Source organism: Myotis nattereri (assembly GCF_964212035.1).
Source record: "Myotis nattereri genome assembly, chromosome: 2".
NCBI classification, from domain to species: Eukaryota; Metazoa; Chordata; class Mammalia; order Chiroptera; family Vespertilionidae; genus Myotis; species Myotis nattereri.
Window position 1 is genome coordinate 40,328,747 of NC_138076.1, and position 13,658 is coordinate 40,342,404.

Consider the following 13,658-nt stretch of genomic DNA (forward strand, 5'->3'; position numbering starts at 1 on the left):
GGGAGAGAGAGAATTAAATCCGAAGTCAAGAATTATAGAGAGGGCAGATAAATTTGACATTGATGGCCAAAAAAAAAAAAAGGTAACAAGATATTACGTGAAAAACCCTGCAAATTATAAAGCATGTTGACCAAAAAGAGAGAAGTTTCCTTTCCTGAGTTTGTGAAGCCTTGCTCTCATCAAATAAAAGATATATTTACAAAATGCAAAGTTTATTTATTTTTAAAAAATATGTTCTTATTGATTGTTAGAGAAAGAGGAGGCAGAGAAATAGGGAGACAGAAACATCATCCATCAGATGCCTCCTGCACACCCCCTACTGGGGATCAAGCCCGCAACCCAGGCATGTGCCCTGACTGCGACTCAAACAAGTGACCTTTTGGTTTCTGGGTAAACGCTCAATTGCTGAGCCACACCGGCCACAGTCACTTTATTGAATTAAAGATTTATGTTCCAAGAAGTCTGAGAAAGCTTCAAGATTCTAAAATGCCATACTCTCATGTTTCATGATTTGAAAAGGAAAAAAAAATACATTCATCATTCAGGGGAATGGATGAATTAACATTTATAGTAATTTCTTTCAAAGGGGATCTTATAACTATTGAATTTACTCAAATTTGCAACTTTTGCTATGAACCAAGATTTAAATATTCCTGCTTTAAGAATAATAAAAATATTCCCAACTTCAAAACTGAATAAATCCTCCTTATAAGAACCAGTTAACAGGATTTCATAAAGAAATAAATGTCATTCATACAAAAAAAAACTGTCATTCAACTCTGTGCAATAGCAAAAAAGGTCATCAAACAAGGGGACAATCTTATCTCATTTTAAACACGAGTTAAAAGCTATATTACTATCCATGCCCAAAGTTTATTCTGAGACAAACTCAGATGATACGTATATACTGTTCTATATAACTCAGTAGGCCTTACAGATAACTAAAAATAACTGGCCTGGATGAGAAATGTTTGAGAAAAACCTATGATTCAGTAATGTTGCTGCTTTCCTGAATCAATATGAAATCATTCCTGATAACTACACTTTTTTCCACAATAGCAGAATAGTCAACTCAACTTCTCAGTCTCATTACAATTATAATCTGTGGACCTCAACAAAAACTGCATGATAATTATGACACAAGATTTTTGTCTCCAATTATTATTCAGAATCATACATTATTAACAATATTCATGCCCACTATAAGTAAATCTCATAAAGGACAGCCACAGTGTAAATTAACAATGTAAGTGTGAAAGCTATTAGATTATTAACTGCATTTTTAAAATAGAGATCCAAAGTGAACTTGAGTCAAAATACATACAATCATCTACTAGTTCTCAAAAACACAAATTCAAAATTAAAATAAGGCTGAAGTTAGTACACACAGAACTTTAAATATCTGGTATCTTAATTTCAAAGTATCTCTCAAATGCAGTCTCCAATATATAATTCAGAGATGCTTTAAGGTCACTTATAAGTGCTAACAACTCTGCTCCTAGATACTAAATCCTACATAATAAAAGCTCAGTGACTAAATGGCGAACGACCAGAACGATCGCTTGACCAGTTGCTATGACGCACAGTGACCACAATGGGAGCGCCACTCAGCTGATCAGGATGAGCGGCTCCTCCTGCTGCAGCTGCTTGGCTGACCAGGATGAGTGGCGCTCCCACAGCAAAAGCAGCTGCTCAGCTGATGGATGAGCAGCTGCTCTCACAGTGGGATCAGCCACTCAGAGGGCAGGTCCACAGCTGCTCGGCTGACTGGGATGAGTGGCGCTCCCACAATGGGCCAATCCCCGCTGACCACGCCCCCAACCAGTGCATGAATCCCCTGCACCAGGCCTTTAGTATTTCATTAAACTAATACATGATTTTTTGTTTTGTTGTCAAAAGAAGATCAATACCATATGAAAGCATATACACTCTGAGTTAGACTGACTATTGCAAATTGGCTAAAAATAACTTATATACTGACTTTGTTTTATCTTTGGTGGAAGTATTAAACAATATCAATTTTTAAAAACATCATTCTTCAGAAGCTTAACTTAAGATAAATTAATTTTTGCCTAATCTAATCGAATTAATTAAACTTTGTATATTTGTGTTTAATTAGTTCACAAAACTACATAGACAAAATTTCCCTATAAAATAAACACATAAAACTAATTCTATCTTCAGAATTAGAACAGGAAATTCATTAAAAATTCCCTAAAACATGGGACTTCAAAGCTGAAAAAGAGCGAATGTAAAATAAATTTTGTTTCAAGAACATAATGAGAACATAAGTATACACTGGATTTTTTAATACATAAAATCAATTCTACTGTCTCTAAAAGTTTAAAATATGCTTTTAATGACTTTCATGTACAATACTACTTTAAATCAGATTTAATTAGTTGCAAAATAAGCTAGTCTTTGAGAGTTACTTACAATCCAGAAGGCAAATTCCTGGATGCAGTGATACCAAAGGAATACCACATAGCTTCAACGAGGATGAAGTCAACCAAGGCTGACAAAACCCAGGAACCCAGCAAAAAGGACTAAAAATAAAACAAAGCATTATCTAGAGGAGTCTTCTGAAAATAAATTAACATTACTTAATTAGAACCAGTTCAAATATATAACATATATATATATATATATATATATATATATATACATATATATAGTCTTTTCTAATAAAAACAAACATATATATATATATATATATATATATATATATATATATATATATATATATATATAAACTATCTATACTACTGCACATTGTCCAGGACACCATCACAGTAATAGTAACGACTGAACAGCAGGCTGTCAGGCTGCATGGGGCAACAAGGCCGACAGGAGGGTTAGTGAGGGGCCACCAAACGACTGAACAGCAGGCTGCGTGGGGCGACCAGGCTGGCAGGGGGTAATTGGGGGTGACCAGGCCAGCGGGAGGGGGCAGTTGGGGGCAACCAAGCCAGCAGAAGAGGCGGGGGGGGGGGGCGACCATGCCAGCGGGGGGGCGGGAGAGGAGTGGAGCAGTTGGGGGCAACCAGGCCAGCAGAGGGGGACAGTAAGGGGAGACCAGGCTGGTGCGAGGGGGCAGTTAGGGGCAACCAGGCCAGCGGGGGCAGGGGCAGTTAGGGGCAATCAGGCTGGCAGGCAGAGGCAGTTAAGGGTGATCAGGCTGGCAGGGGGGGCAGTTAGGGGCAATCAGGAAGGCAGGCAGGTGAGCAGTTAGGAGCCAGCGGTCCTGGATTGTGAGAGGGATCCCGGATTGGAGAGGGTGCAGGCTGGGCTGAGGGGACCCCCCCCACCAATACACAAATTTCATGCACTGGGCCTCTAGTGTGTGTGTGTGTGTGTGTGTGTGTGTGTGTGTATGTGTGTATATATATATATATATATATATATATATATATATAATCAAAATGAGAGAATAAAACTATATTGGCCAAACACATTAATAGGATGATTTAACAAGTAACATACAAACCATTAAGCAAAATAAGTAATGAGAATTTTATTAAAGTCAAAATCCTAATAAAAATTGTTAGTACCCACTCATACCTGACATTATGACCTATTACCATCATCATTATTTTATTATGCTAGTGACTTAAATTTAAATTTTTCTTTGGTTAATGTCCCTGTTCCAATTCAGATAAAGGATCATGTAATTAAAATATCACTGTTAATAATAACAAAATAAAACTATTTAAATAAAAATCAAAAAATGTTTATCTATAACCTAACAGCAAAGAGAAAATACATAAGAACTTACTGCAAATTTTCTGCTTCCATATCTTCTTTCAAATATCCTAAAATTATAAATAAGCAGACTACTGCAGAAACTATCTTTCAAATCAAGGCAAATTATTCTTCCACATATCAGCCTCCAAATCTAGATGGGGATTTAAAAAAGAACAATAAAGAGTGAGATCTGTTCAGGTTGCTCCTTAGCAAATTTGTTACATTTACTTTATACTGCTTATTTTTTAAACTGTAGGCCAAATAAAGATGCATACAGAAAAGGAAAACACATATATGTTTTTCCTAAGAAATGAGCTCTACTGTCTCCTGCTAAAATTCTTTTCATATAATGGCACAAAGGGTACTTAAAATTTTTTGATTATTATAATAAGTAATATTTATTCTCATTAAGAAAACAGAAAATTTCCTGTAAAACATCTTAAGACTATGTTTCGTACAATAAAAAAAAAATTTATATATGTGAGCTAGAATGAAAGGCTAATGTTCGTTTTTATGCTATTTAATAAAACAGGTGTAACTGAAAAGCTATTTAGGGATAAACTCAATAATATCCATTTCTAAGCTTAATTTTAATGCTCAACCTAATTCATACCAACACACATACAAGGCAACTTATGGCAACTGTTGCTAAATATTACTAGGTTTAAATTTTTTTTCAAAGTTAACTTTTAATTTACATAAATCAATTTCTCCTTGTGTGAAAAATATATAAGGAACTATACAAAGAAGAAAGAACAACTCAAAGGCTTATTTGAGACTTCTTAAATACTTTCCAGATATTTAAAGATAATCCCAATGACATTTGTAAAACATTCTGATATTATTTACCTTTCACAATTACCTTATAAGATAGGTACAAAAAATATTAACCTTTTCTTTTGTATTGTTTTTATTTTGGTAAAATTACATAAAATGAAATTTATCATTTTAACTATTTTTAGATGTATAATTCAGTGGCATTAAGAACATTCATAATGTTGTATCCTCAATCACCACTATTTCCAGAATTTTTCACAATCCCAAACAGAAACTGTATCCATTAAACAATAACTCCCCATTCTCCCCTCCCCTCAGCCCCTGGTAACCATTATTCTACTTTATGTCTCTAAGAATTTGACTATTCTAGGTACCTCATATAAGTGGAATCATACAATATTTGTCCTTTGTTGTCTGGCTTATTTACTTTACTTAGCATTATGTCTTCAAGGTTCATGTTAAAGCATGTATTAGAGCTTCATTACTTTGAATAGCTAAATAATATTACACTATATGTCTGCACTACATTTTTAAAATCCATTCATCTATTAATGGACATTTGAATTGCTTCCACCTTTAGGCTATTGTGAGGAATGCTATTATGAACACTGGTAAGATTAACTCTATTTTAAAATAAGGAGAATATGCACACAGAAAGTGTTTTACTTATCTAAGGCATATGACCTTGCCAAAAGAAATTCTTGCAAATATAAATAATCATAATATAAATGAGAATATAGACTATACCAACTGTCAAAACATTTCACTTCCGTTTCAGTTCCAACCAAGACAGTCTTTGTCATCAGTGTACTCCAAAATATGACGGCACTGGACTGGTTTAGGGCTGGCCATTAGAATTCATTTCACATGCCCATCTAACTGAAATGGGGATGGCTGCCAATAATGCTGTGTTAAGGTCACAGCTGGGTTTAAGGAGAAACAGCAACATCATCAGTTAGCAATGACCATAATGGGCACACATATGGAACACAGGTGACACCTCTAACTAAATTTCTTTTCTCCCTTAGAAATTCCATGGCTGCACCAGAATCACATTGAATCTGTAGGCCGGCATATCCGACCATCAACATGATCAAATAAGAATGCTTTGTAAACTATGTAGTGCTTTAAAATATAAGATAATTTGACTGTTACCTTTGCAAAACAAGATGCAGAAACCATGAAAAATAGCTCTAAGTCTTCTATTTCCCACATTTTAAACTCTAAAAATATATTCTGTTCAGGGCAAAGCCCTGTGAGCTACCAGGAAACTCTGGGGGATTAAGGACATTAAGACTTTACAATTATTTAAATCTAACAAATTGGGTTTATAGAATTGTTGTTTTAGTGACAAATAAAAATAGAAACCACACTTTTAAATAATTTTGTAATTTGTCCTATGCTTACAGACACAAAAACCTGTGAGCTGGTATAAAAATAAATAATTGGAGATTACTATAAGGTGCCTGCTCCTTATAAAATTGATCACTGACTTACACTCAGCAAAGCACTACTTCTGCATTCAACCTGCAACACACTAGAGGAGGGGTGGGCAAACTTTTTGACTTGAGGGCCACAATGGGTTCTTAAACTGGATCGGAGGGCCGGAACAAAAGCATGGATGGAGTGTTTATGTGAACTAATATAAATTCAAAGTAAACATCATTACATAAAAGCGTACGGTCTTTTTTTGTTGTTGTTTTATTCATTTCAAACGGGCAGCATGGCCGTAGTTTGCCCACGGCTGCAGAGGCAGGAGATCTCTGCCTTAAGTGTCAAAATGTGGGAGATTCCACACTTGCAAAAGAAAGCCCTTCACCAACTGTCCCTCCTGTCCTCATCTAATGTAACCCTGCACTAGTCTCCAACCATGCCTCCTATACAGTATTCCTAACGGTTTGAAGTACATATTGCTTTGGGAAGGAAAATGCTCTTCTCTCTCTACTGCTAATAAACTGGCATCCCTTCCTTCAGACCAAATGGAAAATTCCTATCTTTATGGCTCTCCAGAGTTATTCCATTCTATACTGGTCCCTACTTCATTTATCATCCCTGAGGATTTCATGTCACTTATGTCTTATGTATGTGTATGTTTAGATTTCCCAAGGCAGAACTGAAACTTATCTCTGTAGCTGCTCTTATAAAAGCAAAGTGAGAGCTTTTTAGGAGATTCTAGCAGGAGAGTGTGCCTATTCACATTCCTGGACAGAAGAGTGGTTGTCCTCTTTATCTTCAGAGTATAGATGCCCATACAGTGATGAAGTGGAAGGGGATGCTTGCCTACTTAGCCAGAATAACCAAATTAACCCCCCAAATCAGAAAGACGCCAACTTCAGTCCCTTACAGCAGTGGTTCTCAGCCAAATTGAGAACCACTCTATTCTTGCAACTGAACTAATACAGAATCTATACTATATTCTAACAGAAAATAACTGAAAGACCTTCACAGGAACTTGGTGAAATTAACCTGAGTGGTATTAATTACATTATTATGACATACAGGTGGATTATTGTGGATAATTAAGTATTTAGCAAAGAAAAGGTGGCAGGTTTATACACCACAATCTTCACTAATACTCCAACTCACAAATAAGACCCAGCACCAGCATGTTCTATGAAATCAGCCTATAAGTCTTGAAAAACATAGAATTCTGCTCTTCTCAGCAGCAAAAACCCAAGAGAAATCTCCTACTTGGTTTAACCACCACTATAAACGTAATTCGTAGATTCAACAATCTGTTAGAGCTGAGAGCTTAGATTATCCAATCAATATTCAAACTGATGCAAGTTTTTAAAATGTTAAGCATACATACTAATCACTAAAAACCAAATTTAACATTGCTTTTAATTCTCTTGAAATTGTAAACTGCATTTTCATGTGTAAACGGTGTAACTGAAAAGAGATAGTGTCTAGTGCTGCAATTGCTTCATTAGAATCTGCTTTGCTGAAAACATCAATAAATAAAACAAGAGAATTTGTTAATATAATATTAATGATAAATAGTATTTCTTACAAATTTAGAGGCTTTGAGGGACTAAGAGTAGCAGAAAGAAAGGCAAATCTAGGGAAAATTTGCCTTCTCCCTTCCCAAAGGCCACTGAAGCAGAGCTCACCTGAAAGTCATCCTTGACTGCTTGGAGGTCATACAGGAAGAACCTCTGACAGTGTGGCAGGAGTAGAGTCAGCAAAAGAGACAGGGCACTGGGGACCAGTAAAAGACTCTTAGATAGAGGTGCCTTGTCTAGAGGGAAAAAGAAAACCGCTTTGAGAATTATTGTTCCTAAGATTTAAAAAAACACACCAGTGAACAAAGCAAGAGAATTTACTTTTTAAAACAAAAAGAAAGTAAACTGCACAAACTCTGGAACTTAGTTCTAATTAACATATATTTCAAAACATTTACCTACAGAGGTGAGTGATCACAGGGCACTGGAAAACAAGCGGAATTTACTGGCAAGGTTTTCACTGTTAGTTGGCTCTTATGTGAGGCCAAACCAAGTTAACAGCCAGGAACTCCCATAAAATACCTTTCCGAACATGGTCACCGAAGTGCAAAGAAATAGAGAGAAGAGTATGCTTCCTATCAAATTGACCGGTTAGCTTTTGAGCATGCGCAGGATTCACATACATAAGCACATTAAAAATAATTAAAACGTGCCCTAACCGGTTTGTCTCAGTGGATAGAGCGTCGGCCTATGAACTAAAGGGTCCCAGGTTCGATTCCGGTCAAGGGCATGTACCTTGGTTACGGGCACATCCCCAGTAGGGAGTGTGCAGGAGGCAGCTGATCGATGTTTCTCTCTCATCGATGTTTCTAACTCTCCCTCTCCCTTCCTCTCTGTAAAAAATCAATAAGATATATTAAAAAACAAGAATAATTAAAATGTGGTTAAAAGTGCTAACATTACTGACTGCAGTGGCCTACTGAGATTATCCACCATGAGTATGACTGGAGCCCAAGTCGGTTTTCCATTTAGAGTCTTTTCTAAACATTATGCAGCTTTCAAATTACAACACCATTTCCACTTCCCTTCATCCATTTCAGTGAAGCATTTTAGCCCGAGGAGCCCCCCCACCCACTCTGCACCCGTTTCCAGGGACTATTTGAATATTCAGGATTTTGTACCTGTTTTGCCTTCCGAACTACATTAAAGATTTCTAAACAAAGGCCACCTGCTTTCTCTTCTCTCTACTGGCAATAAAGCCCAGCACAACCGCTTGCACCTAAGAAAGGTTCAGCTCAACAGGACAGACCACAGAAAGATATCACTGATGGAGACAATCTCAGATCGCACAAGGATCACTTTAATAGTATTCACAAGAAATTCCCTGGGAGTGAATTTACTAACTACAGTTGGTAATGAGTTTGTTTAAGTATATAAAAATAGCCCAACTGTTTCCTCTCTGATAAGGTCTTGCAACATCTAAATTGGAACCATTAGTACAGTGGTTGCATACAATCTTCATGACTGAGACACAATCAAGGCTCCACGGAATCTAAAAGCTAACAGAGCTCCCCATCCCCGAGATAAGAGGTTCCCCATGGCCTCAGTAAGTATAGGAGAAACAGTAAGTATACATCAAAGGTGTAGCAGAGCACCATGGCTGGGAGCGTAATCAACCTAAATTCTATTTCCAGCAGCTTAAGCCTCAGTTTCCCTCACTTGTAAAATGAAGGTAAGAAAAGCTACCTCAACAGTGTTGTGAGAAGTACATGAAATAGGGAAAACTGCTTCTACAACTGCAATCACATCACCCCAGGAGAATGGGCTTCCTGTAAAGGCAAGCTCCTTTATTTTTCTGACGGACCGAAGATGGAGCAGGGGTGATGTAAGGCAGCTGGAACCATGTTTTCTTCCTCAGGTTGGGCCGCCACCATTCCTTGTGAAATAGGCTTGTGCAAGGATCATCCGTGGCTGCCTCTTCCAGGCCAGCGCCTGAGTAACTCAGCATTACTGAAGAAAATCAAATCGCTAAGCTGCAAGATTTCACAGTAAGTTCATGGTCTCAAATCTCAAACTGCTAACACTCTCTACTGATCAGCAATTCTATTCCTTTTCTCTAGTAAACCTACTCATCAACTTATTTCACACCATCTCATCCTCTCTCCTCAAACCTCCCTGCTCCACACTCCCAACTTGGCTTACATGTCCCCAAGTGAATAAATGAATGACATGCTTTAGTATTTTCAGTCATTCTCTAAAATTAACAAGCACCTACTCTTGACCATGTATTATCCTAGGCCCTGGGGGATAGCAGTAAGTGATAGATAAAATCCCTCCCCTTTTGTGGTGCTTTCAGTCTAGACAAGAGAGAAAAGAAAATGCACAAACCAAGGCAACTATGCATTGTGTCAAATGGAAATAAATACTATAGAAAAATTAAGCAGGCCAGGCTGGTATGGCTCAGTGGCTGAGCATTGACTCAAGAACCATGAACCAACTGTGGTTCAATTCCTGGTCAGGGCATATGCCCGAGTTGTGGGCTTGATCCCCAGTAGGGAGTGTGCAGAAGGCAGTCGATAGATGATTCTCTCTCATCATTGATGTTTCTATCTCCCACTCCCTTCCTCTCTCTGAAAATCAATAAAAACATATTAAAAACAAAAAAGAAATGAAAATTAAGCAGGGTAAAGAGTATGGCTATATCATCCATCATAGATTACCTGGTCTCTTTTAAAATACATGATAGGACTGCCACACACCCATTCCCCCTCCCTAACTGAAGTTAGGTATGGCAACATGACTCACGTTGGCCAAATCAGTAATAGACATTACTTCCAGGCAGATACTTGAAGAGCCAGTGAATGGACTTTCCCTCTGCCAGTACTCAAGATGGTAGCCATGCTATCAGCCAGATCCTAGAGTTAAAGACGGTGTGAAGTGGACCTCCCAGGTGACTTGCCACAGAGGGATACCATCATTGAGAAACAAACCTTGTCGTTTAGGCCCCTGCTATTGTGGAGTTGCTTGCTGCTGCAACACAACTTAGTTTATCCTAGTTTAGTGGAAAACACAGTGCTAGTAGGGAAAGAGGGGTGCTATTTTACATAGGGTGGTAAAAGGCCCTTCTAATAAGGGGAGATTTGAGCAGAGACCTGTGGAAGTAGGCCAAGCAGATATCTGGGGGAGCAGTACTCCTGGCAGAGAAAACAACAAATCAAATGCTTTGAGGCAGGAACATGCTCAACATGATTAAAAAAAAAAACAGTAAGACCACCAAGGCAGCTAAAAGCAGAATAAGCACAAGGCAGACAAGTAGGATATAAGATCAAATATGTGGGAGACCAAATAGTGTAGAGCTCTGCAGGCCATCAAAAGAACTTTAATCTTTCCTCTGAGAGTGTCAGGATCAGTTTGAGGGGTTTAAAGCAGGAGTATCAAATGATCAAACATATTTGCAGAGGACCACTTTGGTTGTTAAATTGACAAGACATCACAGGAAGGGGAGTGTAGAAGAATGGAGTCAGGTAAGGAGGCTATCATGATGATCCTGGCACGATGATGGCCAGGACCAGAGTGGTTTAGGTGGAAATGGTCAAAACTGGGACATGGTTGGAAGGTACAGCAGGCAGGATTTGCTGGCTGACTGGGTGTAGAAAATGGGCAAATGGAGAAGTCAAAGATGACTCCAAAGTTTTTGTTGAGCAACTAGAAGAACTGTTGCCAGCTACTAAGATGGAAAATTCTGTCACCTTTGCCCTTACCATGCCTATAAGGTCTGAACCCGTCTTGCAAAATGCTTCCTAACCCCCATGTACCTCCATCTGCCAGGACTCCACCCCTCTACACCAGTGCTATTCAAAGTAGCCAGTTCACAAGCTGCTACCAGTCCACAGTGAAGTTTGTGTCAGAATGTGAACCAATATACTGCATCCTTCAGGGAGGAAGTCCAACTATGAAAAAAATATCATCTGAACTGAGCATATGCTCTGCTCAAATATCACATTATTTGTGAGTAGTCATGTAACTCTCTATCCCCTTTGTTCTGATTTATTTTTTCATAGCACTTATCAACAAATGCCTTATTAAATAGTGATTCATCAAATTTATCATTCAAACTGATTGTAAGATACACCATTCTTTTAGGTGTCACTAAAAAAGAAACACTGACAAATATAATTCTAAATTGTCATAAATTATAAGGTACACCCCACTTTCAGAAACACTAAAATGTGAAAAAATTCCAGTTAGAATCAAGAAATATGTTTGTGTATTGTCCATCTTTCCATCCTCAGTCCCCATCTAATCTAATAAAAGACAAACATGCAAATCGACTGTACCTTTGCTACACCTTAAGCCATGCCCACAAGCCAATCAGAGTGACTATATGCAAATTAATGCAACCAAGATGGCGGCCGGCAGCCACGGAGCTGGAGCGAGCAGGAGGCTTGGTTGCTCCAGTGATGGAGGAAGCCAAGCTTCCCGCCTGCCACAGCCAGCTCTAAGCTCCACTGAAGGCAACAAAGGTTCAATTATAGAAGGTAAATAAATCCCAGAATAAAAAAAAAAAAAGGAAAAAAGGGAGAGGCTGGGAGCTTCTGTCGCTGGGGGGCTTGGCCAGCCTGAAAGCGGCCCTCAGCCCCTCACCCAGACTGGCCAGACAACCCAGTGAGGACCCCCCACCCTAAAAGGGGTGTGGCCAGCCTGAAAACAGCCATCAGCCCCTCACCCAGGCTGGGCAGGCACCCCAGTAGGGAACCCCACCCTGAAGGGGGTGTGACCAGCTGCAAACAGCCAGCAGCCCCTCACCAGGCTGGCAGGCACCCCAGTGGGACCCCCACCCTGATCCGGGACACCCTTCAGGGCAAACCAGCCGGCCCCCATCCATACACCAGGCCTCTATCCTATATAATAAAAAGGTAATATGCAAACTGACCCTAACAGCAGAACAACTGGGAATGACTGGTCACTATGACACACACTGACCACCAGGGTCCAGACTCTCAATGCAGGAGCTGCCCCCTGGTGGTCAGTGCGCTCCCACAGGGGGAGCTCTGCTCAGCCACAAGCCAGGCTGATGGCTGCCAGTACAGTGGTGGTGGTGGGAGCCTCTCCCACCTCCTCAGCAGCACTAAGGGTGTCAGACTGCAGCTTAGGCCTGCTCCCCGCTGGCAAGTGGACATCCCCCGAGGGCTCCAGGCTGCCAGAGGGATGTCTGATTGCCAGCTTAGGCCCAATCCCCCGGGGAGCGGGCCTAAGCCAGCAGGTGGTCATCCCCCGAGGGGTCCCAGACTGTGAGGGAGCACAGGCCGGGCTGAGGGGCATCCCCCCTCCTCCCCCTGAGTGCACAAATTTTTGTGCACTGGGCCTCTAGTTAAATATAAGCTCCCTGGAGGCAGCAACTTAGTCTAGTATGTTTACTGTTGCAGCATTCCCCATGCCTATAACAGAATCTGGCCCATAGGGGCAGTTAATAAGTGTTTGTGTATTAAAAAGTGACTGATGTATAAAAGGGACTTAATAAATACTGATGGAAGAAAAGCCCAAGTGTCCAGCAATGGGTAACTAAACAAACAAAATGTGGTATATATACATTGGAACATCTATTCCCTCTTAAAAAAGAAGGAAATTGTGATACAAGCTACACTATGGATAAACATTTTGGACATTACCCTGAGAGAAATAAACCAGACACAAACAGATAAATACTGTATGACTGCACTTATATGAGGTACCTAAGTTGTCAAATTCATAGAGATAGGAAGTAGAATGGTGGTTGCTAGGGGCTGGAGAAGGGAAGAATGAGGAGTTGTTTAATGGGTAAAAATTTCAGTTTTGCAAAATGAAAAGAGTTCTAGAAGTAGATGCACAATTTAATGTCATTAAACTGTATACTTAAAATGGTTAAGACAGACACTAGCCAGTTTGGCTCAGTGGATAGAGTATAGGCCTGCAGACTGAAGGGTCAAAGGTTAGATTTCAGTTAAGAGCATGTGCCTCGGTTGCAGGCTTGATCCCTAGCCCCAGTTGGGGCACATGTGGGAGACAACCAATTGATGTTTGTCTCATGTTCATATTTCTCTGTGTGTGTGTCTCTCCCCTTCCCTTCCACTCTCACTTAAAAAAAAAAAAAATGGAAAAAATATCCTCAATTAAGGATTAACAAAAAAAAAAATGGAGGGGGGAAGAAAAAAT

The 13,658-nt window shown here is 39.4% G+C and overlaps 1 protein-coding gene across 1 annotated transcript in view; it reads right to left on the minus strand.

Annotated features, from left to right (window-relative positions):
* Nucleotides 1-13,658, minus strand: part of UBAC2 (UBA domain containing 2) — a 187,093-nt gene that overhangs the window by 145,907 nt on the left and 27,528 nt on the right. The window contains exons 2-4 of the mRNA XM_081115129.1: nucleotides 7,635-7,762; nucleotides 3,776-3,895; nucleotides 2,437-2,546 (exon numbers count right to left, since the gene is read on the minus strand). Coding sequence (XP_080971255.1) covers nucleotides 2,437-2,546; nucleotides 3,776-3,895; nucleotides 7,635-7,762 — 358 coding nt within the window. The remainder of the gene's footprint in view (nucleotides 1-2,436; nucleotides 2,547-3,775; nucleotides 3,896-7,634; nucleotides 7,763-13,658) is intronic.